Here is a 27,221-nt window from a genome sequence, read left to right on the forward strand (position 1 = left end):
TCATATTGTTATTGTGAAGTGTGAGATTTGCCGCAAGACAATTCTGCTACTTCACTGAAGCACAGGTTAGAAAATCTCATATCCACTCGTATTTTGGGAACGAGAGTAAAGATGTCACTGTGTAGTCTTAGGCTCATAGTATTATACCTCTACAGGCAGACTCAGAAATACAATACTTCCAATGAGATCAAAATTATAACAGAGATATTGACTAAATTCTTACTCCCAGAGAATATTTGATACCTCAGTTTTCTAGTTTCGTTTAAACAAATCATATGGGGAGACACTAGTCTTGAGCCATGCCACATAATGCATCATGGGGTGGTAGGTAGCCTGGTGGTTAGAGCGTTGGGCCAGTAACAGAAAGGTTGCTAGATCGAATCCCAAGCTGACAAGGTAAAAATCTGTTGTTCTGCCCCTGAACAAGACAGTTAACAAACTGTTCCTAGACTGTCATTCCTAGACTGTCACTGACTTGCCTAGTTACAACAAAAAAATGATACCAATCATCTGAAGGGAAAGTAGGATAACAGACTTTGGGAAGTTCCAACATCATGAATTATCACTGGCCCTTCACATGGCAACACAACAACAAGTCTGAGATAACCACCTAGTGCTGGATCTAGTCCTCTAGGTGGTGAATGATCAATATGGAAAGATCAATACCCAATTGAAATGCAAATGTTACCCAAGGGACATGCAGACCAAGTGGCCAGCACTGGACAGAGGATCACGACTGGCCTCAGCTGTTCTCTGTAGGGGTTTTAGTAAACCAATGCAAATTCTGTGAACATATTGGCATTACACTACTGTTTACAATAGTTATGACAGGCAAGTCTAACAGGAATTTTATTTGAACCTAGTCAGTTAAGAACAAATTCTTATTTACAATGACAACCTACCAGTGGCTGAGCCAACGAGGTAAGTCTTATGGGACTGCCTTGTTCAGGGGCGGAACGACATATTTTTACCTTGTCAGCTCGGGATTCGAACCAGCAACCTTTCAATTACTGGCCAAACGCTCTAACCACTAGGCTACCTGCTGCTCCAAGAGAGCATATACATTCCTCACTCACTCATGACTGTGGTCCAAGCACACCATGGCAGTCGTGAAGCGGGCACGACAGAACCTATTCCCCCTCAGGAGACTGAAAAGATTTGGTATGGGTCCTCAGGTCCTCAAAAGGTTTGACAGCTGTACCATTGAGAGCATTCTGACTGGTTGCATCACTGCCTGGTATGGCAACTGCTCGGCCTCCGACCGCAAGGCACTACAGAGGGTAGTGCGAACGGCCCAGTACATCACTGGGGCCAAGCTCCCTGTCATCCAGGACCTCTATACCAGGCGGTGTCAGAGGAAGGCCCTAAAAATTGTCAAAGACTCCAGCCACTGTTCTCTCTGCTACCACAAGGCAAGCGATACCGGAGCACCAAGTCTAGGTCCAAGAGGCTTCTAAGCAGCTTCTACCCCCAAGTCACAAGACACCTGAACATCTTGTCAAATGGCTACCCAGACTACTCGCATTGCCTACATGTACATACTACCTCAACTAACCAGTGCCCGTGCACATTGGCTATGTACCACAACCCCCCTGTATATAGTGTTATTTTTTTTTTACTGCTGCTCTTTAATTACTTGTTACTTTTACATCTTATTCTTATTTTTTGAAACTGCACTGTTGGTTAGTGGCTCGTAAGTAAGCATTTCACTGTAAGGTACAGTGTTGTACACCTGTTGTATTCGGCGTATGTGACTAATACAATTTGACTTGATTTAGTTGATGCATTTAGTGTAGGCAAATGATCTAATCTAGAGTGGATTACAGTCAACACTTCATGTCATTTGAGAGACTGGCCCGTAAACGGTCTTTGAAATGGAAGGTGGTGAGGCTGTGGCCCTTCCTCTCTCAGACAGCTTCCAGAAGGTCATTGCTGGCCCATCTATAGAATAATAAAACAATGACAGCTCGATACAGCCACCATGTGGAGGGACAGTACTGCGTCACACTAGAGTATAGGCTACTGTGCTCTCTGGTATAGACAAAGAGCTGCGATACAGGCACTCAGTTATCCATCATTCTTTGTTTAAACTGTATAGGGATCAGAGGCAACAGGTGGGAGGAACTATAGGACAGGCTCATTGTAATGGCTGGAATGGAATTTTTGAATGGAGTCAAACGTATTTTCATGTGGTTTCCAAACATGATGTTTCCATATATTTGATGTGTTTGACACCATTCCATTCCAGCCATTACGATGACCCCCTCCTCCTATAGCTCCTTCCACCAGCCTCCTCTGATAGGGATCCATTTAGAGTGAACTGTCAGCTGCAAACGCCACCTGTCAGTAAAGTTGCAGTAGCCCCATTAATTGGCATATAAGGTATCCTAACTGTATTCTGATTACTGCAATAAATATTACATCAAAACAGAGTTGTCACACAGAGAGAGCATGCTGCTGGCACAGTGCTCTAGGGGGTCTTGTCTCACTGAAAGATCAGGACTATTTTTGACAGAGGTCACTGTTTAATTTTTCAGGGCTAGAACAATAGCACATTTTGTATTTCATATAAATGATTTACAAAAAGGAAGAAAACAGTTAATCTGGTTCGTGAAGCTTTATATCATATTCATACCCTCACACAGCACACCTAGACCATCATCTATGATGAAATGCAACCTCAACCTTCACCAATAACTGTTAAGCAATGAGTGACCATGGTGCTGTTTGACTATTATGTATGACTATCAGTCCAATGTAATACTACTCATCCATGTGTGACAACTTCACTTAATTCATTTGTTCGGATGCAACTTTAAGGGTGTAGTTTAATAGGACATAAACGTTGTATGAGTTGTTGCTAGAAAACAACAGGCCAATACCATGGAGCATGATTGACATTGCTTTACTTTTTTAACGCAAAATCAAAGACTATGTTAATTACATGTTTTATATACACAGCAATGGTAATGACAGGAAAAACAGAAATTCTTTATTCACAAGCGATGAAGGCAGCCAGTCCAGCCAAATGAAAATCTCTTACTTTACAGAGGATCACTCATGCAAGTTTCTCATAAAAATACATTTAAATAAAGCAAACTCAGTAAAATAACAGTCATCTCATTTCCACTAATCTCTGGTGTAACCCAAAGCTATGGTCAGGGTCTTAGTTTGTTTTGAGTCTCTTACTTCCCACGTCCTGTGTTGGTTCCTCTGGCTCTCGTTTGGCACCTTTGCCCGTCTCGCCTTCATTGGGTGTCCTCTGCTCTTCGTTGCTTTCAGCAATGACTCCTTTCATCTGTTTAAGCTCCCTCCTCCCTCTCCTCTCCTCCATCTCTCCGATCTCCTCGGCAAACAGGGCTTTGAGGGGCGGGATGAGTCTGGGGAGGATTCTAAAGTCTCCAAACCGAATCTGAGGAGAGACAGGGAAGAGAGAGATCACTCAGAGGAGGTCTTTCAACATACCCAGCCTCCTCGGAGGCAGCTGGAGATGTATCTCTGATGGGAGTCTAACACATTCTGAATGTTACCTTAAAATGGTACCTCTAGATTTAAACTGAAGTTGTCCGAGAGTATTCTACCTGGACTAGGGGCATTGTCTGCTCATACCGTAGTGAATCATGGTCCTAATTCATTCTGAGGCTACACATATCCAGTGGAAAAGTACATTTCAGACGTGCAGAACCCGCATAAACATTTTAATGTTGCTATGCATAACAAGTGGACTAAAGTACACCATTCACCACTCACTTACCCTCATGTGGTCAAAAGATATTCCCACTCTGTCGTTGAAGTCCTCACTGAAGAGGGGGATCTTGGCATAGCGCTGGCTGAAGTGGTTCAGCATGATGAACTCAGCATTCATCTTCATGCCAATACCGATGGCCTGGGAGGTGGTACTGTCATTTTGGGAGGCAAGCAGAGAAGCATGATGCTACTCTGCTACTATTCTAACAGTAATTACCAGACTTAACCCCATGGTAAGCTATACAGAGTTTGTTCAGTTCAACTCAATGACTTTCAAGTTGTTTTCAATGCGAGATGGAGCTCTTTAACCAAAGTCACTGAAATTCCAGCTAGAAGGCAGAAGTGCCTTCATTACCTCCAATACAGAGTTCCAAAAATCAATGTCAATCTCAGAGAAGAATGCAGCCAGTTACAATGCCCTCTAAAAATGACTGGCTTCTCAAAAGCTCCTTGAGTTTCTTTGTCAGCTGAAAAATGGCACTAGTCTATTTCTGTTTACCTCCTTCAATGCATGTCATATTTTCACACTTAGGGCTGGATTCAATCAGTATCACAGAAGTATCACGGAAGATATGCATTATGGCTCCATTGAAATTTAAAGGCAATGTCTACTCGTTTGTGGAGACTGCATTCACTGTAAACACTGCATGTGTCGACTCAATCGGAAATGTTTAACGCGGATCTTCCGCAATATTGATTGAATCCAGCCCAAGAAAGATGTTATTCTATTAGAAAACTGAAGGACACCTCTGAAGAGAAGTACCATACTAGATCCATCTACTAACCTATGTCTCTTCTCCACAGCCTCGTCCTCCAATCCATCTTCCAATGTGGCTTCATGAATAAGTAAAGTTGCATTCTTTCCTTTGAAAACACAATGACAAACATGAATCACAAGACTGCTGCATGGCACAGCACTTCAAGCTTCTCTTCCTTTCCCAGAGGAAATCAATCACACAGCTCTGTGTAATAAACCATCAGCCAGCCCTGCTTGTCTGGCACACCCAGGCCTCTATAATGAACAGGCATGGGACATAGTCAGGCTCTCTCTGGGAGTCTTCAGCTGGATCACATCCAGTCGAACAATTTAAAAAGAGACAATGAAGTGGGATCCCACAGGAACTATGTGGGAGACCTTGTGATTCATAGCGAACATCGGAGCCGATCGATAGCAATAAGCAATATCTGGTAAATGATGCCAGACAGCATAGAGCATGGATGACAGGTTCAGATCAGACTGGCTACTGTAGATGTCTAGTCCATTAACAGTGATCTATATCATACCACCAGCAACTGTGTAGAGGTCACAGGATACACTCTGGGTCCAAAATTTGAGTATGGCTCTGTGGAACGCACGTAACGGCAAATCAAATGGCATTGGTGAGTATTTACCATTTCATCCAGAAGTCACAAGTGTGGTTCGTAGAGAGTGTGTAAATCTTTTCACATCACACAAATTCTGGGAGCTGTACAAACATCACAATTGGGGTCGAGAACTGTTGGTACTGACCCATATGTGCGAGGGCATCGCAGGGCATTGTGTCCCCAGAGAAGACCAGCTGCCAGCCAGACTGATGAGTGATGCTGCAGGCAAAGGCATTCTTACAGTGACGCACTGGACAAGTCTGGAACTATGAGAGAAACAGAATATATGTATTTAAGCTTTGATGACAGCCTCAATAAACAGTCGCTGAACCTAACAAGAGTGTTATGAGTCTTATTGAACCACGAAGCAGCCTGTTCAAGTCTCCACATACCTTTGCTAAATCAGATTTCTTCAGCAGTGCTTGGATGAATGCCTTGGTTTTGAACTTGGACACCTCAGCCCCCTCACACATGACTTTGCTTGGGACAATGCTGAAACATAGTCAAGAATACATCAATATTAGAGACGATGGACATCATATCATCAGGTTTGAAAGCATGAATTGAACAGAGTAAGGCGTGTCTTTCCTGACATACTTGACATGGCTGAGGATCTCCTCACAGTGGTCATGGTACTGGTTGAGCCAGGTCATCATCTGGACAGGGGCTATCAGATAGATGGGGCTGAAGGCTTTCCCAAGAGTTGCCTGAACGGTGAAGAGATAAGGACATACATTCATTAAAGTGTTCCATTTTGCATGAATTAAACAGGACTCATCTTAAAATCTGAAAAAGAGAAACTCTTTACTGACCAAGGCTCTCTCTCTTTGAAACAGCAAACTCAACAATCCCTGGAAAATAAAGTCATATTCTTTAAAAACTGATTTGAAATTACTTTATGCCAGAATATATGCTATAACTCTGTAATAAACAAATATTTATAGGAAAAATAATCTTTACTGTGTGATGGTCCGCATGCATGTGAGAGATGAAGACGGTTGAGATCTTTGCCAGTGTCTCATCCACACTGTCCCCATAGTGTCGGCACAGCTGGCCAAAGGTGCCCTCTCCGCAGTCCAGCAGCACTGACTGAGTGGCACTGAAGGAGATGGGACAGAGCAGAAACACAGAGAGACAGACATTTATACTGGCTACCTCACACACATCTTTAAGGATTTTTTTTTATAGTAACTCGAGTCTACCTGAGGGCCATTACCTGATGTTGACCAAGTTACCACTAACATTCCTGATCTTCATAGGAAGAGCTGATCCAGTTCCTAAAAAGACCACCTCTGGGTATTTTTCTGCCCGCCCTGCAAGAAACACAATTTTTCTATGCCATTGAAATTTCAGACGTAAAACTATGATATTCTATCAGACAAAAGGACTACAGGAAACTAAACTCTGTTACCTTCTTAAATGCCCAGAGTGAAATGTTTGCAACTCCATTCAAGAGGAGTAAAGAGAAATTGATGGAGCTTTGGACTGAGCAATGTAACATCTTCCCTTGGGCTTCTAGCCTGACCTGTATCAGAGCAGGGCTCACCAGACAGCACTGCAGCATCAGTCGCACGGAACCGCTTACACTCCTCCACTTCTTGGAGGAAGTTAGGGGCCTCCGCAGCCTCTTTCACAAACTCTTCAGTGTCACAAGAGGGGATGGCATCTCTGATGAATAAGAAACAGTAGAGCACACACACCACTCATCACATAGTGCTGAGAGGGGCAGCGACGCTCTCATTTGACTTTGACAGTGTTGGCATCTATAAGATCATAGAAGAAATAGTAAGTCACACTTGAAAGTAGTGTTTCATCTGAAAAGGTTTTCTTTGACAAAGCAGCCCTTCGTAAGTGGAGACTAATGTCTGGTAAATTGTGGCCTGAAGGACATACTCACCTTTGCCATTCAATCTTGGGTCTGAGCTGGAACTTCAGAAGACACTCGGCTCTGACATTGGGGACATGCAGGGCAGCCTGGGTCTCCTTGAGAAGATCAACAACAAGAGTAGAAACAAAAGCAAGAGTAGAAACAGATTAGCACAATACAACGCAAGCTACAAAAGGTTTCCAAATGAACACGCTTATCTCTGTGTAACAGCAGGTTACAATGGTGAATAATGAAAGTTGTAGCACTTCACAACTTACCTTTGTTGTATAGTGCTGGAGCTCTGGAAATATCTCTGGATGAATCAGATGGAGCTGAGTTTGAATCTTGTGGCTCCTGACGTTGTGAACAGTGCAAACTTGCTCATTCAGGATCAGGTGCTCCGTGGTAGATGGAAACCTAAAATACAAAAACACACAAAAACATGAAACATGTAGAAAGACCAACAGAAAACAGAGAGACAAGTGAAGTGCAGAATATGGAATATGTAAACAGTCTGAAACTGAGTATTACATATGGCTGATTTTGTACCTTTCCATCCATTGCTTGTATTCATCTGTTTTCAGCACAGACTCGGGGCTCATGTGGACTACTAAGGCAGCAGGGTCCTCTGTTCCTCCACGTTGGTATCTACAGATGAGACAAATAACTCAGAACTTAACTACAATCTCCTAAAGAAGGCCTAAGGAGTAATGACGCAGGATGCAGAAGCAGCCTTTGACACATTTGGCCAACTTCGCTCAGGCCATTACCTGCTCAGCTGCTGATCGATGCAGATTGGTTGAACAAACTCCTCAGAGGGACACTCCACAACAATGAAGGCTGGTCCTGGATCAGTGGGAGTGCACACCTCCTCAGGATGGATCTGTAGGACAACCATCAGGATCACATCAGATAACAAGACCAAATGTATCTAACATTTACAATAGCTAATCCAAAATTCCAGAGCCCCAACAATCAACCAAATATAATTGAAGTACCTCTCTTCCTTCATAGGTAACACTTTTCCCATCCTTCAGAGCTGCAATGAGAGGACCAATAGCTGCAGTGCCTCTGTGGAGAAAGTGCATCAAAAAAGTCATTAATCGGCTCAAGTTTGTTGAGCAGGCAAAACTAAAAAAATTTGTATTGAACAATCAACTTACACTGGTAATCCAAGGTTTTTTGCTTGAGCAACCAAGAAGTTCCCCTTCTTAGGATGAAGCTGCAAGTCAAAGAGAAAATTTGACATAAATTGCATCACAATGCAATAATTCAGTATGTCACTGAGACAATGATATTGTGTTTCTTACCTTACAAATGAATGCCACAACTAAAGAAGGATCCCTTGTTGCTCTTGCTTTTCCACCTGAAATGAAAATGCAATGTGGGAATTGGTGCCCTTTGGAGCTCAACATGATGTCCCTGATAGCGCTGCATGCTCCTTTAGTCTCATGGGTCATCCTTCCCAATCTCTTCCCGTTGACTTGACTATTGGAAGTCTGGATAAATTTAGTATTGAATTTTGCGTTTGAATGGGAGCGCTGCCTGGGTTAACACTTGCATTTGATTGGCTCGGAATATAAATGATATTTTCCTTCAGGAGAGGCATTTCCTTGTGTTTCTTTTTTGTTTTTACTTGTTTTGTTCGTCCATATCTCTTTTCCTACTGTGTTGTACAAAGTTTTAGCAGTCTGTCTTGTATCTTATGCTAGCTAGCTTTTTGCAAGTCAGAAACATTTTCAGAAACACAACCTGTTTGTACCTCCATCCTAGCAAAATAGTTGATTGGTTTGATTAGCGACACTAGTGCCCATGTAGACTCCACCATACTTCCCCTCTTTTTATCATCTTCGTCCCCAGGGTTTCTAACAGTCAGAGCATGCGCAGCCTGGGCTTCAGAGCCTACAAGCTCCTAGTCTTACCTGGGCTGGTTGCTCTCTCCTTCCTGCTGTCTGTGCTGGTGTCCTCAGAGTCTTCCGGCCTCCACAGCTCCCTTCTCTGGGGACTACTGGAGGGGCTGCTCCTCCCTGAGTTAGGGGAGCACTTTGGCCCATCCTCTCTGAGCTGGGCTGGTATAATTGGGGTTAAGAGTGTCAACTACCAACTCTTCAGTATGAGAACACAAATATTCACTATTTTACCCGTCATAAACTTAATATGCTTTAAGATAAAGAGTATGAGTAACAGTAAATTACTCAATTCTAAAAAAAAATTACCAAGGTGATTTCTAGTACTCACCAAATATTGGTATTTGACTAACTGTCATTGTGTCATCTGTGTATTGTTTCTCGGTGTATGGTCGAACAGCTAGCTTGATTTCTTCCAGTGGTCCAGAAAATACTCTGATGGCATTCACATATTTCTCCTAGATCAAGAGGAGGAAATTACATATTAGACTCAGGATACCACAAAAACAGTTGACTCATTACAGACAATCTTTTGTACTGCTACAATGTCCACTCACCAGTTGTGGTGGTCCAGAGAGAACAACCTCAGGGACACCAGTGTCTTTCAGTGTCAATATCATCCCTAAACCAGAGAGTACACAGTTTATCACACCTAAGGACATACACGGAGACATAGGCTAAGCATGCAATAACCTTTGACCTATGTCTAGCTACAGTCATGTGAAAAAGTAAGTACACACCCTGGAAAGTGGTCTTTTTTGGTGCATATTTGGACAGATGGCTATGTAATCTTCACATCAACATTATTGACAGATAAAGGTAACCTCATTTAACAAATGACACAGAAAGATTATACTTTGCAATCATTTATTAATCAAAAATCAACCGAAACGCAATTCCATAGTGCAGGAAACATAAGTACATTCCTAGCTTCAATAGCTGGTGTTGCCCCCTTTGGCTGAAATAACTTCATGTAGCCGTTTCTTGCAACTGTCTATGTCTCTTACATCCACTGGGAGGAATTTTTGCATACTCTTCTTTACAGTACTGCTTCAATTGTGTCATGTATGGGGGCTTGTTTTGCATGTACAGCCCGCTTCAAGTCCCCCCACTGTTTTTTGACACATTTGAGATCTGGGTTTTGACTCGGGCCATTCCATACCCTCAATTCTTATTTTTTAGCCATTCTGTTGTAGTTTTGCATCATTGTCCTGTTACAAGATCCATGTTCAGTTTAGTTTCAGCTTTTTGACAGATGGCCTCACATTCTCCTCAATAATTCTCTGGAATAATATTGAATTCATGGTTGACTCAATAATGGCAAACTGGCCAGGCCCTGAGGTAGCAAAGCAGCCCCAAACTATAATGCCACCACCTCCATGCTCTACGGTTGGTATGAGGTTCTTCTGTTCAAAGGCAGTGTTTCGTTTTAGCCAAACATGGCATCTGGCATTGCAGCCAAACACATTTTTTTTGTGATTTGTTAAACTGGGTTACCTTTATCAATGAATGTGGTTGGAATTTAGCTCAAATGTATGTGCACAAATATGTAAAAACAACAACATTACCACTTTCCATGGGGTGTACTTACTTTTTCACATGACAGTACACAGAGACATAGGCTAATCATGCAATAAGTTTTGATCTGTCTATTATGTATGCACAGTTTTTCCCAGGTTGACAGATAACTGACTTGATGTCAAGTGGCTAGAATAACAAGCAACTTACCTGATAGACCACCAACATTCTCCCAGCTCATTCTAGTGAGGAAAATATTGTCCAAGCGAGCAGCTTTTAACCTGACAAGAGGAACATTGAGATTTATTGAGCAGAGACTGAATTATAGATTTTAGTTGAAAATTGACAGGAGGCAATTCAACTTACTTGTGCTCTTGCATCAGCCTCTGTGTTCCCTCACCACAGTTGAATAGGTACCTTCCACAGAGGGAAAAGGGTAAACAAATATGCTGCAGCCAAGTGCCTTTCTGATACCCACTATACAAATATATTTGGCAACAAATTATCAGACACTCATGTTCTCTGGTTAAGTTACCTATTGAACTCAGAGAAGACATAAAGTGATGCGCCATTATCTCGGCTCCCTGCCCCGACGACCTGCGCGTAGACAGTGGCTGGTCCATGCACATCCACTCCACGTTTCCTCTGTTCTCTAGACTTCACATGTCGCAATGTTTCTTTGGGTGCTCTGGGTTTCTTTGATCCCCGATGTTGGTTGTCTGTTGTGTTCGTAGACATTGTCCGCAGAAACTGAAAAAGATGTTCACTGCATGCGAAGCTTTGTAGGCGACCCGTAGGCGTGTGTCTCACAAATAGCCATGCAATTGATTTACAGTGTAGAGACACTTTAGTCATACTAAACATTCGGTTTAATGAAAGTCAGTTCTGCTCGTCGTACAAGACAGCAAACTATCGACAATCATTGCATAATCTTTATGAAAATATAATTTTACCTATCAGCCCACATATCATTGAAATATAAACATTCAGCGGTTGAGACATGTGATTTGACGCTCAACTGTGTTTTTTCCGGCGTAGATTGATGACGTCTTCATCACGCTCTCGATCATTGGTGTGTTTATTTTGTATTTATTTAACCTTTAACTAGACAAGCCAGTTAAGAACAAATCGGTATTTACAATGACGGACTACCAAAAGGCCTCCTGCGGGGACGGAGGCTGCGATTAAACTTTAAATATATATATATATATATATATATATATATATATATATATAAATATAGGACAAAACACACATCACTACATAAAGAGAGACCTAAAACAACAACATAGCATGGTAGCAGCACAAAACATGGTACAACCATTATTGGGCACAGACAACAGCACAAAGGGCAAGAAGGTAGAGACAACAATACATCACACAAAGCAGCCACAACTGTCAGTAAGAGTGTCCATGATCGAGTCTTTGAATTAAGAGATTTAGATAAAACTGTCCAGTTTGAGTGTTTGTTACAGCTCGTTCCAGTCGCTAAATTAGCTGCAGCGAACTGAAAAGAGGAGCAACCCAGGGATGTGTGTGCTTTGGGGACCTTTGACAGAATGTGACTGGCAGAACGGGTGTGTGGAGGATGAGGGCTGCAGTAGATATCTCAGATAAGGGGGAGTGAGGCCAAAGAGAGTTTTAAAAAATATATAAATACGCATCAACCAGTGGGTCTTGCGATGGGTATACAGAGATGACCAGTTTACAGAGGAGTAATTAGTGCAGTGATGTGTCCTATAAGGAGCATTGGTGGCAGCCTCCACTATTTATGCTGCAATAGTTTGTGTTGGGGGGCTAGGGTCAGTCTGTTATATCTGGAGTATTTCTCCTGTCTTATCCAGTGTCCTGTGTGAATTTGAGTATGCTCTCTGTCACTCTCTTTCTCTCCGAGGACCTGAGCCCTAGGACCATGCCTCAGGACTACCTGGCCTGGCCTCCTTGCTGTCCCCAGTCCTAGTCGTGCTGCTGGTCGTGACCTAGTCGTGCTGCTGCTCCAGTTTCAACTGTTCTGCCTGCGGCTATGGAATCCTGACCTGTTCACCGGACGTGCGACCTTGTCACAGACCTGCTGTTTTAAACTCTCTAGAGACAGCAGGTGTGGTAGAGATACTCTGAATGATCGGCTATGAAAAGCCAACTGACATTTACTCATGAGGTTGCACCCACCTGTTGCACCCTCTACAACCACTGTGATTATTATTTTCTGACCCTGCTGGTCATCTATGAACATTTGAACATCTTGGCCATGTACTGTTATAATCTCCACCCGGCACAGCCAGAAGAGGACTGGTCATCCCTCATAGCCTGGTTCCTCTCTAAGTTTCTTTCTAGGTTCCGGCCTTTATAGGGAGTTTTTCCTAGGCACCGTGCTTCTACACCTGCATTGCTTGCTGTTTGGTGTTTTAAGGCTGGGTTTCTGTATAGCACTTTGTGACATCAGCTGATGTAAGAAAGGCTTTATAAATACATTTGATTGATTGAAATCTGATGGCCGAATGGTAAAGAACATCTAGCCGCTCGAGAGCACCCTTATCTGCCGATCTATAAATGATGTCTCCGTAATCTGGCATGGGTAGGATGGTCACCTGAATCAGGGTTAGTATGGCAGCTGGGGTGAAAGAGGAGCGATTACGATAGAGGAAACCAAGTCTAGATTTAACTTTAGCCTGCAGCTTTGATATGTGCTGAGAGAAGGACAGTGTACCGTCTAGTCATACTCCCAAGTACTTGTATGAGGTGACTACCTCAAGCTCTAAACTCTTGAGGTAGTAATCACACCTGTGGGGAGAGGGGCATTCTTCTTACCAAACCACATGACCTTTGTTTTGGAGGTGTTCAGAACAAGTTTAAGGGTAGAGAATGTTTGTTGGACACTTAGGAAAGCTTTGTTGTTGAGCGTTTAACACAACATCCAGGGAGGGGCCATCTGAGTATTAATACATATGGGAGGTCTCACTGTTCTTTTGCATTGATTTGCAATATAGCAATAATACAACCAATAAATAAACTGGAGTATTTTTTTATAAAAGCTAATAATATCTGACAACATTATATTCAGTAATATAACAGAGCTTATCAATAGCTTCATATGTAGCAAGTCAGGCAGACTGATAAATTGTATGGCAAATTCATGATGTTAAAAAGAAACATTTATATTTGGATAGTCATCTTTATATGTTATGAATTTAAAAGACAATATACAAATGTAAATGTTTATTAATATCATGAATTTGGCATTGTATTTATAGGGCTACAGACTCTTCACACTGGCTTGCTAAAAGAGAGGGACACCATTGTGGGCTATGTCTTATTTTACCATTTATCCTGCTAGCTTGTACCCCTTGACCCCTAAAATAAGTTTTTAATGAGATATTTCTTTGAATATCAATCTTTTTTATATTACATTTTTCTTCATATTGTGCTTTCAGACCCGTTGCTTTCCTTTATTGTGCAGCAATTATCCTGACCAAAAGGAATGGTTTAAATAATGAATTACAAAAGCGAAAACTAGTAAATAAGGTCTTACTTCATGTGTTTCAAATGCTCCATTGCCACTTGCCAGAGTTACTCTGTATGAACACCAGTAAGGAAAATCCCTGTACAGGTTTTATTTGTTGGATAGTTCTTACATTTTTCTGTGACACCAAGCTCAAAATGTACACTCATTTTTTCAGTCAGATGAAAGATAAAATAAATTGATACATCCTTATATTTCATAAGCTCATTTTAATATTCTCAGGTCATTAAATATTTTACACATTCTGCCCAGCAAGATATTCTAATTTGAATGTTCTACAGTAAAACTGCAAACATTGAAATGCATGTTGTATGCAATGATATCCAGCCAATTTAATAGTTTACTGCTGCGCCAGTATTTTACCAGCAGTCAACTAAGTTTCAATTATATATGGTAATCTAAAAAGATGTGAACTACACTGTGTGTACTAAACCTCTAGATTCTGTGTACATTGTGAATATTATAGGAGTCAATCAATCACAGTCTGAAAACAGTTCAGGTACCATGCATTTAAGAAACAATCAGCTGAAATATTTAGGGGCCGGTCAGGTCCATTAGAATGGTTGCAACATCCAGAACAGTAGGCAATTTCATTACAGATAAATGTGTGGCTATATACAGGGATACAAGATGGCATTATGAATAATTACAGATCAACAGCACCATACATACATACAGCTTAGCATTTAAAGAGAGTGTTGCATATGCCATGGCTGAGAGAGCCAGTGAGTGTGTTTGTTTGTGTGGTTGCTTGCCTTCTTACATCAATGGATTAACCTGAGCTCAAATAGATGCAGCGTAACTAAATATCTCTCAAAGCACAATTATTTCTCTCTTTATTTATATAATCAGCACAAAGTCCATTGCACAGTGACGGCAGCACCCTCACAACATTGAATGGAGGCCACATGATCCTGTCCATCAATGCTGTTATGTTTTAAAATTGCTTTACACCATAAGAAGCAAGGTTTCATTTAAGATACCAACCACAATTCTTAAAGTAACATACATGGAAGAGGTGGGAAGAGTCAAAGAGCATGATTCCAGTATCTCCAAATCATATATTCCACAAGTGATTAAACACTATAAATACATTTCCAGATTTTAAATCACTGTACTGTATCCACATTAGAGATGAGGTCTCACATCGAGGTGAACCAAGACCATGGTATATTCATTCAGTTACTAGTTGTACTTACATGTAAGTGTGTGTGTAGGATAGAGAAAAGTGTGAGAATGTTGATAGCATACAGACATGACTGATCACCAGTCTTAGTAGACGTGGTGTTTAAGTTTGTACATTTCCAGTCTTAGTTTAACACTGCAGTATGGGATGAAGCAACTCTTTAGGTCATTGTTGTTGTTGTTGTTCCAGGCTTCCGTTTCTACTTGTTCTACAGTCAGTCGACGTACATGGGGGAGCTGGGAGAAGTGGGCATCTGATCCAGGATTCTGCAGACGTAACTAGCAACATCCACTGAGCGCTCCTCATACATCAGAATGAAAGCATGTTTCTGTATTGACGAGAACCAGAAACATGTAATAATATGTACGGGTGATAAGTATCTCTGCATGTAATACAATTACATTAATTCATATAGCAGACGCCTGTATGTATACATTTTCATACACCCCCTCGTACTGTGGGAATCAAACCTTGAACTGTAGGTGCCATGCTCTACCAACTGAGCCACACGGGACGTACATACTTACCAGAAGCTCTTTGTACTTTGGCCTTTTTGACTCATCCTTTGTTAGGCTAAAGGGGCAAAGGGAATAAATAATTAAAATTCTGCTGTGCAATAAACCACATCATGGGTCTCTGAGACTAAAAAACAGACATTACATGTTTTGTCCACCAGGGGGAAATGAAATCCAGATGATGTCTCATTCAGAAGATTACCTTATGAATTTCACATCTTTTATTATTTGTGGGTGAATACTGTGAAAGTATGCAGTAGTTTACATTGACAATATTGCTCTGCAGTGATTCAATATACTTCAACTTATACTATATCATCGTGAGAATAACATTTAAGCAGTGCCAGCAGAAGTTGTATCTTTGTCCTTTACCACAGATTGACAAAGTTGATGAATTTGGGGGAGAACTGCCTGTCTTCTGAGTTGGTAAGCTGTGGAGGTTCTCCCTTCACCACCTGTGTCAACTGGTCAAACACACTGTTCCACTTTGGGTAGGGAAACCGCCCAGTCGCCAGCTCGTACTGTAAAAAACCCCACATGGTGAGTCTAGTTACAATTATTACAAAAACAAAGAATAATCTTGTCTTGTGGATTTAACATTCCGTGTATCTTCAAATAGCTCGTTGAATGTTAAAGACAACGTGGACAAGAGGGTTGAGGACCCACCAGTGTTATCCCCAAACTCCATACGTCTGACCGGACGTCATAGCCTTGTCTGGAGGCACTTGGGTCTATTCTCTCAGGCTGTGGAAGAGACAAGGAAAACACGTTACAACTCATCATAGTGATATCATAGATGGGCCTTTAAAGAGAAAAACTAAAATGAAGAACAAACATTCAAATAAAATGTTCAAAATTAGACAACTTGAAAAAAAAATATCAAAACAGAGACTTGTGAGACAAGTGTGTATACAGTCCTCACCATATGCATTTGGACAGTGAAGCTCATCTTATTTTGGCTCTATACTCCAGTATTTTGGATAATCAATCAAATGACTGAAGCATTGGTATAAAATAACACCATATATATTTGAGGGTATCCGTTTTGTCCTTTTGAAATAAAAGCACTTTATGTATCTAGTTCCCCCATTTTAAGAAATCACAAGTATTTGGACAAATTCACAGTAATCTGAAGGTTCATTTTTGGTTCCATATCATTTCTCACACAACTGTATCAAGCTTGTAGCAGATCGGTAGAAATTGTCAAATAAATTGGCCCTCCAAATGGAAAAGGTTGTCGACCCCTGGTGTAGCCTATTTACCGGCAACTTCAGGAGCATAACGCAGCCAGCGTAGACGATCTTGATCACTGGCTCCCTCGAGACATGTGTGTGTTAATTATTTCAAACAGTGCTTAAAGTAACAGACAAGCTCAATACACATAGTTCATTTTAAAACACATAGGGTGTGTATATAAAAACATATAAAATGTAAAAATTTCAACCAATAGAATGGTCGAAAGAAAAGACTACACTTGGTCAACCAAGATTAATTTTTAGTCTGGGACAGCCCAACGGAAAACCCTGTCCATGTCCTCAATTCCTGGTTCTACATGCCTTTCATAATAATCACCTCAGCCAGTTACTTCACGTATGACCTCACCTCCACGCATATAAAGAAAAATGCAGTGGTTCCAAACAGTGCCAAGGTCATCAGAAGCAGACTTCTACCAGCCATGCTGCTGAGTGGAGGGAGCACCTCCTATCCTCTGGCTCATTCATTCATGCACCAGAAATAGATGATGTCACTCATTCATAACAGTGGGACAGAATTCCCTGACCGCAGCACTGATGTGTTTTATGGCATAGTGGCTACAGCACCAGCTCACCTCTGCCAAGACTGAAAAATATTTGGCTGCCCAGCTCTCACCTAGGACACAGCTCACAGCTACTCAGACATGTTATGAACTCAAAACACAACTACTCAGACCTACTACACCATGTATAAAACATTAAGAACACCTGCTCTTTCCATGACAGACTGAACAGGTGAATCCAGGTGAAAGCTATGACCCCTTATTGATGTCACTTGTTACATCCACTTCAATCAGTGTAGATGAAGGGGAGGATACAGGTTAAAGGATGTTTTAGCCTTGAGACAATTGAGACATGGATTGTGTATGTATGTGTGTCATTCAGAGGGTGAATGGGCAAGACAAAATATTGAAGTGCCTTTGAACGGGGTATGGTAGTAGTTGCCAAGCACACCGGTTTGTCAAGAACTGCAACACTGCTGGGTTTTTCACGCTCAACAGTTTCCTGTGTGTATCAAGAATGGTCCACCACCCAAAGGTCATCCAGCTTGACAACTGTGGGAAGCATTGGAGTCAACATGGGCCAGCCCACCATACATGTGGAACACTTTCGGCACCTTGTAGAGTCCACGCCCTGACAAATTGAGGCTGTTATGAGGGCAAAAGGGGATGCAACTCAATAGTAGGAAGGTGTTCCTTATGTATTGTACTCAGTGTATATTATCAACTCAAAACAACATCGGTGCACATTTAATTTAGATGTGTAATTGCTTTCAAATACATAAAGTATTTCCTAATTCAAATTAAAGAACTGTTGATTTAAGAATGCTTTGGTACACAATGGTAGTAGCCTTGTGTGGTAGTAGCCTTGTGTGGTAGTAGCCTTGTGTGGTAGTAGCCTTAACCTGACACTAGTGTGCAAAATAATTAGTGAGCATATTCCAACATAAACATTTCAGACGTGGCCACTTGCCAGCTACATGATCTAAATTAAAACAACCAGAGAAGAACAGAGCTAGACTGTCACCTGAACCAAATACCATGAACCAACTCTAACCTACTTAATTGTAGTGTAGTACATAATATTCCATTGAAGTGAAATCAATCCCTCTCTAATATCTAGACCAAACAGAGACAAATGGTGCTAAAGCAATTAGCAATGGGGTGGCCAAGAAGCACCTGGCAGGTCTGCAATTTTTATATTTGAAAAAGGGAACTGGAGTCATGCGGGTTGGATTCCTGCACTGTGAGCTCACAGCTGTGGGAGCACCAACCCAAACAGCTTTATTCTGACAGACATGAATGAAGTAACCCAGCCCTTCCTTGGCCTTCTGGTAGACGCGTGGCAGAGATATGGCAGAGGTGTGCCCTACATCCTGATAGGGAGATGCCAAATTTAGAATGGAAACTGGAGGGGCCGGGGCTCCCTTCTCCCATCAGCAATACCACCGCCAGAAAATTAACCCTGTGATGACGACACGATGAGCTCATTCATCTGCACTGCCAGCAGTTTGGACGACTTCAACCATGTCGCATGCACACAGACGACATGAGATTCCTCTGCAGCTAATCCAAAATAGGAACAAGACAACAAGAACAGATATCAGTAGCGACCATAATATAATTACCAACGCTGCTATCAACAATAAGGAAAGGGGAATCAGAGAGGTGTAGGGGGCTGCCTTAAATTGGCATCCACTTCATCAGCGCCCGGGGAGCAGTTGTTGTTAGGGGTTAACTGCCTTGCTCAAGGGCAGAACGGCAGATTTTTCCACCTTGTCGGATACAGAGATTCGAACCAGCGACCTTTCGGTTACTGGCCCAACAATCTTAACTACCTGCCTTCTCTCAATAACAACAGTACAGTCTCCTTACAACTGACGATCACCACCAAGTCACTAAGTACCAAAACAGTTGAACTCTTATTATGTACTGGATCGTGTGAAAGTGAAATGTATTCTTAGAAAGAGCCTTAGTTGTACATCTTCCACTTGTCTTGTCTTTCAGCCATTAATGAAACAATGCACTGAAATCCCCATATATAATCACTTACTGCCATGTACGGTCTGCACCCTGCATCTCTGGTTTTGGCAATGGAGTCCACCAGCTGCCCACTGATGCCAAAATCACAAAGCTTAATGTTGCCATTCCTGTCCAGGAGGATGTTGGATGGCTTGATGTCTGAGAGGAGAAACATATAGAAGAGATGACAAAGCTAGGCTAAGAGTTCTGGGTAAAGGAAGTGCCACTTCTGTTGTGGTACAGTAAATAGAGCATTGTGAGGTAATAACCATCTCAAATGAGGAAATAAAGAACAAGTTCTCCATTTTGGAGTCATCTTACCTCTGTGAATTATTTTCAAGTATTCTTTTAAGTGGTTAAGTGCTTTCACAGTCTGTAATGAAAACACATAGCAACTAAATTAATATAGAGAAATATGTACCCTTCCTGTCAAATTAATCCGTGTAAATTGAATCAGTGTAAATTATGTAAGGAGAAAATGCATGAAAACTTACAGCTAATGTTATTTTGCCTAATATTTCCTCTGGAATCACATCATCTAAAGCACAATATACATATTTGTAGAATTTGTCGAAGGAGGTAGACATAAGTTCCATACATATCCAACAGTCCCCCTGACAAAGAAAATAATTATAAGACATAACATTACTGCGTGAAGACAATACACTGCTTATTGCTAACTACACAGAACGATTGATTGACATCCAATGCATTTCCTATATAGAGAAATCAATCAACAAAACACAGAAGTGAAAAACTTGCATGGTCACCTCTCTGAAAAGAGCCCCGTAAAACTGAACTATGTAGAGACAGTCACTACTCCTCATGACCACATCCAGATCCATTAGCAGCTGCTTCTGTTCCTTCTCATCAACCGTTGACCTAATCCTCTGTGGGAGACACACATTGTAATCAGATGCATGTTGCTTTCAATTGCGACCATGGTTGGAAGTCACAGGAGGTTGGTGGCACCGTAATTGGTGAGGACGGGCACGTGGTAAATGGCTAGAGTGGAATTAGTGGAAAGGTATCAACATCAAACACATGGTTTCCATTCGCTCTGTTACAGCCATTATTACAAGCCTTCCTCCCCTTACCATGAGCAACATGTTACCATATCCTGCAATGGGAGTCAGTTACACTTTGGTGATTATGATGATTACTGAGTGTTCGTTTCACAATATAGCCTAAGACTGATGAGCAGGCATAAATCTTGCCCTGAACACTGTAGTTTAGTCAATAAGAGGTCAGTAAGGGGTAGTCACCTTGACAGCCATTATCTGGTTGCTGGGCTTGTGCACCATCTTGTTGACAGAGCCGTAAGCGCCCCGCCCAATCTCCCCCAGGTCCTTGAGGTCCTCAGCCGTGAAGTCACAATCGCCACCGGCGGTCTTCAACTTCCCTGACGACTCGATACTATGCGTACGCAGCCTCTCTCTGGCCACAGAAATAGGTGGGAGACATAAGAAACACAATCTTAGTTTAGTTAATTTCACCTCAATCATATACTGAACAAAAATGTCAATGCAACATTAAACAATTTCAAAGATTTTGCTGTGTTAGAGTTCATATAAAAGGAAATCAGTCAGTTTAAATAAATTAGTCCCTAGTCTATGGATTTCCTATAACTGGGCAGGGGTGCAGCCATTGGTGGGCCTGGGATGGCATAGGCTCCGACGATCCCGCAGGCGAAGAAGCCGAATGTGGATGTCCTGGGCTTGCGTGATTACACGTGGTCTGTGGTTGTGGGGCCATTTGGACGTACTGCCATTTTTTTTATTTAAATGCCGTTAGAGGCGGCTTATGGTAGAGAAATTAACATTAAATTCTCTGGCAACAGCGCTGGTGAACATTCCTGCAGTAAGCATGCCAATTGCATGCTGTCTCAAAACTTGAGACATCTGTGGCATTGTGTTGTGACAAAACAGCACATTTTTGAGTGGCCTTTTATTGTCCACAGCACAAGGTTCACCTGTGTAATGATCATAACGTTTAATCAGCTTTTTGATTTGCCACACCTGTCAGGTGGATGGATTATCTCGACAAAGGATAAAGTGCTCACTAACAGGGATGTAAACAAATTTGTGCACAGAATTTGAGAGAAATAAGCTTTTTGTGCATGTGGAACATTTCTGGAATCTTTTATTTCAGCTCATGAAACATGATACCAACACTTTACATGTTGCATTTATATTTTTGTTCAATATATATGTGTATATATATATATATATATATATAAAATACTGCACCTGAAAAAGTAACGTTAGTTGGCATCCGTTTGTTCAGTTTGCATTATCCAGCATCAGTCATTTGCTTGTCCAGGGTAACTTAGCAGGTTCATGTTATCATCTAATTACACAGCCAAGACACAGGGCTTATTCACACTACAATAGTGTTGCCCAAACAGGTACTTGAGGCTACATTCAGTTACTGTCGGTTTTCCATGAGCAGGTGGAGATAGAAATACAACAACTGCTAATCATTCCAACCTCACTTAGCCTGTCTTTATTGTGACAGATTGCCTGGGTACCTATACCGTACTGAATGTTACATTGACAATGTGTGGCTTTGGAGATGAAGTCTCAGCAGACTGTAGACTAGAGTGCAGAGTCATATAACAATTCATTATGCAGGAGTTTGCATTGTGGCTAATGCAAATTCCGCTCCATGTACATCTTCAGAAAACCACATCCATGCAAAGTTCGGAGGTCAACTTACATGTGGGGGTTCTGGAATGGGGGTCCTGCTGTATTCAGAGTGAATTTGGTCGTTGGTTTGATCGGGGGATTGGCAAAATTTAACTTCAGTGCTTTGCGTTTACCTGATAGGGAAGAGGCAGAGTTTATGTCAGATTGCACACAAGACATCTATGGCAGGTGTAGAGCCAAGAACCAGAAAACAACATTTACACACTCAAAAACAACATGAAAACAAACAGTTACCATACCACAGAATGAGAGACCAGTAAAGCAATGGAGGGGTAAATTTAACAAGAGTATTCAAGTAAATTTACTGAAGTCATGCAATCCACATCTAGGGACAATGGATGTAAGAGTAATGACCTGCTTCTTACCAAAGGCATCCCTCTTTATATTTCTCTGTGAGAACATACATTTCTTCTATAGATGTTGCTTTTGAGATTTTGGCTGATACTGAGCTATATGGGAGTCAACAAAACAGGTCTTGACCAAATTAAAATGAATCACGAGTAGGTCTAATAACAGGTTCTCAATCAAATGTGTGTATGCTACAGCCTCAGTGGCCAGGAACAGAAACCCCCTGGGGCATACACTTCTCATTTTTACAAGACATGTCCTGGTTGTACCAGTGACTCATTGCAGATGGTAGGTATATACTTTGACCAGTTAACTGAAGTTGATGCAGAGGTATACACTTCTCAGTAGACACCTGCTCTAAACCATAGCCTAGTACTAGATCACATACCATGGCTATTCAGGCTGGAGGCTTAGCTAAAATCCAACCCTCACCTACCATATTTTAGTAGGTTTTGCTTGGTAATTTAAGCAATAACGAGGGAATAGGTGAGAATTTAAATTAAAAACGGACCATTTTTCTTGATTTTTACATTATTATTTTTCATTTAGGCTACTACCCAGAGACTGTGAAACATGACAACATTGTGTCATGAAATTCTAACTGAACAAAAGCATTGATCTGACAGAACTGTATCTTTGATAATAGAAAATGTGACTTTTGGCTCATAACCATACATAAGAGTCAAATAGCCTACACTGCAGCCTGGAAAATCTTGCCAGAGGAGAAGGAGCTTCCCAAGTGTTCTGAGTTCACCTTGAAATGAAGGATGCATTCTGTTCTCTCCACCCAAAACACCACAAGAATGTATGTACTCAAATTCCAATAAGATGGCACACGCCATTGGAAATTACACTAGTGTCTCCATGTCTCAACAGGCAAGTGTTTAAGTACAGCTCATGCCAAAAATCACTTACGTGTTCAAAACAAAACAGCTGCAAACTGGTTTGAAAAACAATGTGACAAAACCCCAAGCATTACTAGCTAGTGTTGCTTGTTAGTAGCAAGCTGACTAAAAGTACTCAAACTAAAAAGGTAATGTTTATTAAAAACACACCTAATAAATAAATACAAGCAAAAGGAACTACACTTCTATCAAGATACATTTATTTTCCAACACAGTGCTATTTTGTGTAGGTTATCAGTTCAGGCCAAACCAAACAGTGGTAAAGACCAGTTGAAAGCCAAAGTGTGAATCTATATACACCAATGCTAATGGAAGCTCTTAGCCCTAGGCTTGTGCCGATGATGGATGATCAGAATATGGATTGGAACGTCTTGGTAAATGAACATTATGAAACTAAATTGTTTGGTGATATCTAACAGTAAGGTGAAAACATACAGGATGGTTAACACCAACCGTTGTTGTTTTTTAAACTACAGAGAAGTTAAATCAATAAGACTCAGTTGGACAAGTCTTTCATTCACTTGCTTTGCATCAGTAAAATATTATGACCTAATGTCTTAAATCACAGACCAACATAAGCTGCACTCTAACTCTAGGATAATCAATGTTTAGCCTCAACTATCAAAACCGGCACAAGCCTACTTGACCCCAACAACTCTTCACTTGGATTAGTTGAGAAAAGAGGACAGACTCCCCCATACCAGACCATCAGGCGGAAGCAAAGGGTTGAGAACTGTTGGTACTGTAGCAAAAGAGGTTTGGCTTACTTGGGGGAGCTCCAGACAGGTTTATCTGAAACCCTAAAGGTGAGAAGAGAACATTTCTTTTTCATATTTCACCTTTATTTAGGCTACTGTTTGACCGATAAACAAAAAACAATCAAGTTCTATTAGGAAACGTGGTGAACAACAAACACTGTTCTTCTCAGCTTCAGTTTAGACCAGGGAACGATGCAGCACTGTTTCCCAACACCCGGCACCACCTTGACTGACAACTATTTGAAGTATCTCAAATCAACTTGATTTTGCTAAATGAGGCTTCATTCCTGGAAAGTTCGATGAATCACAGTTTGATGCCAAGTGTGGACAACTACGACACACACTAAAACATGACCAACTAGCCCAATTGAAGAAATGCTGACCGGAAATATGTTATCTGGGCCTAACCTAAATGCAATTAGGGTACTTATCAGATGTTACCAGCTGAAATGGCAGCAGCCTTGTTATCAATGTTGCATGTTAGAGTTAATAATCATAAATGTACTTAGTTTGAAGCAGTACAAGCTCCTTTGCGTAAGCCCCCCAAATTATACAATAAGAACACAGAGACAACTGGCTGAATAGGCACTGGTGCTAGGGAAGGCCTACTAAAAACGTAGGCTTACCTCTTGCACTTGTCTTCTCTATGCTATGGATGGTACATTTCCCAGACCCTATTGTATGTTGTATGCACTTTTCCAAAAGAAACCAACCAATAACTAAAGAGTTAAAAACATTTATTATTCAAATCTGGAAGACCGTGTTCTGTTATTCTTTTTTTACTGTCAAATGTAACACTGCACTTTGAAATGTCCCTGTAAACAAATGTGGCTATGGCCTCGTGACATACTCAAATGATTTTCTGCTGAGTGAACTAATGAACTTTTAGAACTTGGCCTCACATCAGTGGCATAACTGGTAAACGTTTACACTGATCATTCCACCACACAGAAACATGTATTGCTAGGGGGAGATTAAACTACATGCACACACATATAGCAGGAAACAACCAAGATAACTTTGGTATGATTGAGGATTAGCTCAGGCAGATTCAGTGGAGATAATTGGGGTAGACGTATAAAAATAACAACCTTCAAATTATTTTTTAAAAATGGAGGGGTGTGCGATAGAAAATGAAATGCATCCACAAAATGATCCTGGCAGGGAAAGACAATGACAATTGAAGATACTATTCTTGGGGCAGCTCACCGTTGATCAGCATCAAGTCAGGAGGGTTATGGGAAGTTAGTAGCATTAAGGAAAGGGAAGGAAAAACATCACAGAAATGTAGTTTCAATACTTTGACACTAACAGAAGCGGACCATAACATATGTTTCTTTCATTTACTACTAAATATCAGATTGAGAACGGCATGCAAAAGTATAGAACCAGATCCAAAAGAAACTAACGAGCTACGACAGTTATTGTTATTAAAGCATCAACAACAAAGATGTGTATATATATATATTTAAAAAACACTTTATAAAATGTGTAATTTTGACAGTAACGTTAGCTACCTGTTTCACTCTGACATCTCCAGCACGTGTTGGATTCTGTAAGTTAAGAAATATATAGTTTGTAAAAACATAGCTAGCTAATATGCATTGGGTGGACATTTAACAGATTTCTCCTGGTGGATGTAAGTTAACGTTATTTGAAATCTAAGAGATTCTCATGCAACAGTTTCACTGTGCTAGCAATAACTGCCTGGCCTAGGATACTTCTAGATTTTAGTAATAAAGCCCTTTATCCACTTCACAAGAGTCAGATCAAATCATGGATAACATTTTTTTCTCTGCATCCAGTAGTTAACGTTTCGCGAGCTAATGCTAACTAGCGTTAGTGCAATGACTGGAATTATATGGTAACTGCTACAGTAGCATGTTAGTAGATACAATGAATTTCCCCAAAACACATCCCGACATGATCTTGTTATTTTTTAGAACTGCAACATATTGTAGTTAGCTAGTTAGAGGTAACCTGACATTGAAAGACAGTAAGCAACACATGACCACATCCAGATAAATCATGACAGGCCTTCTAGCTAGCTAGCGTTATTTAGGCTAGCTAGCAATGCCGCTTGTTAGCTAACGTTACCTAGCTAGCGAGTTAACTTACCAACTATTCACTAGTTAACGTAAGCTGTGGTTAGCTAGCGTTGCTTTTGGTGTTAATAATTTCTAACAAAACCCATTTTCAGAACCCGTTATTTGATTAGAAGACAATGTTTTGGGTGTAAGGGCAACTGATTTTGACAGTCGCTAGCTAACGTTAGCTGTAGACACCAAACTTAACTACCTAACAAACTAGTAATAGTGTGTGGATACAACTGAGGCAAGTTATCTGTTAGTAAGTAGATAGCTAGCTTGCCAGTATAGGTAGCTAGTTCGTTAGCATAGTCATTAGGTTACTTCCGTTAACACCACTCACAAAAAATATCTAGTTATTAACAAGCTGGTATTTTACAATCCTTACCTTGCATACTGCTCATTGTTGTTATGTGTTGCGACTGGGATTGGTGGTGATGTGAGCCTGTAGATCCTGCGTTATTGCTGTTGTGGCTGGTAGATGTTGTTGAGTTGTTGGGGCTGGGTGTCGCCATTGTGTGTTTGAATTCCATCAGCAGCACTAGGCTGCAATGGAGAGAGCAACTTCACCCTTACAAAACAAGACTGGAGAATAATCAAACTGGCCAGACTTCTTCGACTCAAATGTGCGTAGTGGATGTAGAGAGCGCTACCGTACAAGACTGTAACTACCAACAGACAGTAAGAAATCGGGACAGTGTTAGACAGTCCAGTAACCACCTTTCCACATAGTCGAAACCAAAGATGGTGGATAAATAAAGACTATTCAGTCAGGCCTTTTACCATTGAAAAAAGGTCAGTTCCGGCTTACTTAACTGGGTGTGTCTCCCATAGACACCAATGCAATAGCAGCTTGGTCTGGTCTACTTAATTTAATTGAACCAGAAAAAAACAGACAAAATCAGCGAGTGGGGTGTCTCGCTTCCTCTTCCGTCTCTGGTCGAGACTCTGTCAGCTGACCAAATGTCACTTGCGAACGTGAACACCCACAGCTACCAACGCGACGCTGCTGTGT

At 41.2% G+C, this 27,221-nt stretch overlaps 2 protein-coding genes across 7 annotated transcripts; both read right to left on the reverse strand.

Moving 5' to 3' along the window:
- Positions 1-2,602: 2,602 nt before the first annotated feature.
- LOC110486601 (zinc phosphodiesterase ELAC protein 2) lies at positions 2,603-11,443 on the reverse strand. Its single transcript, XM_021558327.2, has 23 exons — positions 10,940-11,443; positions 10,771-10,821; positions 10,615-10,685; positions 9,444-9,508; positions 9,218-9,344; positions 8,902-9,048; positions 8,290-8,345; positions 8,143-8,201; positions 7,978-8,050; positions 7,750-7,862; positions 7,529-7,627; positions 7,258-7,396; positions 7,010-7,095; positions 6,659-6,780; positions 6,329-6,425; positions 6,073-6,211; positions 5,925-5,963; positions 5,710-5,819; positions 5,505-5,604; positions 5,258-5,378; positions 4,533-4,611; positions 3,755-3,899; positions 2,603-3,412 (listed from the first exon to the last, which is right to left on the reverse strand). The coding sequence occupies exons 1-23, from the start codon at positions 11,266-11,268 to the stop codon at positions 3,167-3,169; spliced, it is 2,613 nt and encodes an 870-aa protein (XP_021414002.2). The 5' UTR covers positions 11,269-11,443; the 3' UTR covers positions 2,603-3,166.
- Positions 11,444-14,096: 2,653 nt separating this feature from the next.
- On the reverse strand, positions 14,097-27,156 carry LOC110486602 (dual specificity mitogen-activated protein kinase kinase 4). 6 transcript variants are annotated; one of them, XM_036941321.1, is made up of 14 exons: positions 27,018-27,156; positions 26,595-26,752; positions 25,637-25,672; positions 24,129-24,161; positions 22,119-22,221; positions 20,666-20,837; positions 20,171-20,290; positions 19,895-20,014; positions 19,722-19,773; positions 19,432-19,559; positions 16,292-16,369; positions 15,998-16,146; positions 15,638-15,683; positions 14,097-15,438 (listed from the first exon to the last, which is right to left on the reverse strand). In XM_036941321.1, exons 2-14 carry the CDS (start codon positions 26,737-26,739, stop codon positions 15,325-15,327), a joined length of 1,296 nt encoding a protein of 431 aa, XP_036797216.1. In that variant the 5' UTR covers positions 26,740-26,752; positions 27,018-27,156; the 3' UTR covers positions 14,097-15,324. The 6 variants fall into 6 exon arrangements, with proteins under 6 accessions (XP_036797216.1, XP_036797215.1, XP_036797217.1 ...); XM_036941320.1 differs by lacking the exon at positions 27,018-27,156 and adding an exon at positions 26,927-26,942; XM_036941322.1 differs by lacking the exons at positions 19,895-20,014; positions 27,018-27,156 and having other exon boundaries at positions 26,595-26,971.
- Between the last annotated feature and the right edge of the window lie 65 nt (positions 27,157-27,221).

Source organism: Oncorhynchus mykiss, chromosome 13 (genome assembly GCF_013265735.2).
Source record: "Oncorhynchus mykiss isolate Arlee chromosome 13, USDA_OmykA_1.1, whole genome shotgun sequence".
Lineage (NCBI taxonomy): Eukaryota > Metazoa > Chordata > Actinopteri > Salmoniformes > Salmonidae > Oncorhynchus > Oncorhynchus mykiss.

What these genes read in the sequence shown, in the direction of transcription:
- LOC110486601 (XM_021558327.2), bottom strand. Translation starts at nt 11,268, where the DNA reads ATGTTTAGTATGACTAAAGTGTCTCTACACTGTAAATCAATTGCATGG. An exon ending in TTGTGGCATTCATTTGTAAG is followed by an intron (nt 8,202 to 8,289) that starts GTAAGAAACACA and finishes TTTGACTTGCAG; the next exon opens with CTTCATCCTAAGAAGGGGAA. An exon ending in TGATGCTGCAGTGCTGTCTG is followed by an intron (nt 6,426 to 6,658) that starts GTGAGCCCTGCT and finishes TGTTTCTTGCAG; the next exon opens with GGCGGGCAGAAAAATACCCA.
- LOC110486602 (XM_036941321.1), bottom strand. Translation starts at nt 26,739, where the DNA reads ATGGAATTCAAACACACAATGGCGACACCCAGCCCCAACAACTCAACA. An exon ending in AACAATGAGCAGTATGCAAG is followed by an intron (nt 25,673 to 26,594) that starts GTAAGGATTGTA and finishes CTTAACTTACAG; the next exon opens with AATCCAACACGTGCTGGAGA. An exon ending in ATCAACTTTGTCAATCTGTG is followed by an intron (nt 15,684 to 15,997) that starts GTAAAGGACAAA and finishes TTGCCCCTTTAG; the next exon opens with CCTAACAAAGGATGAGTCAA.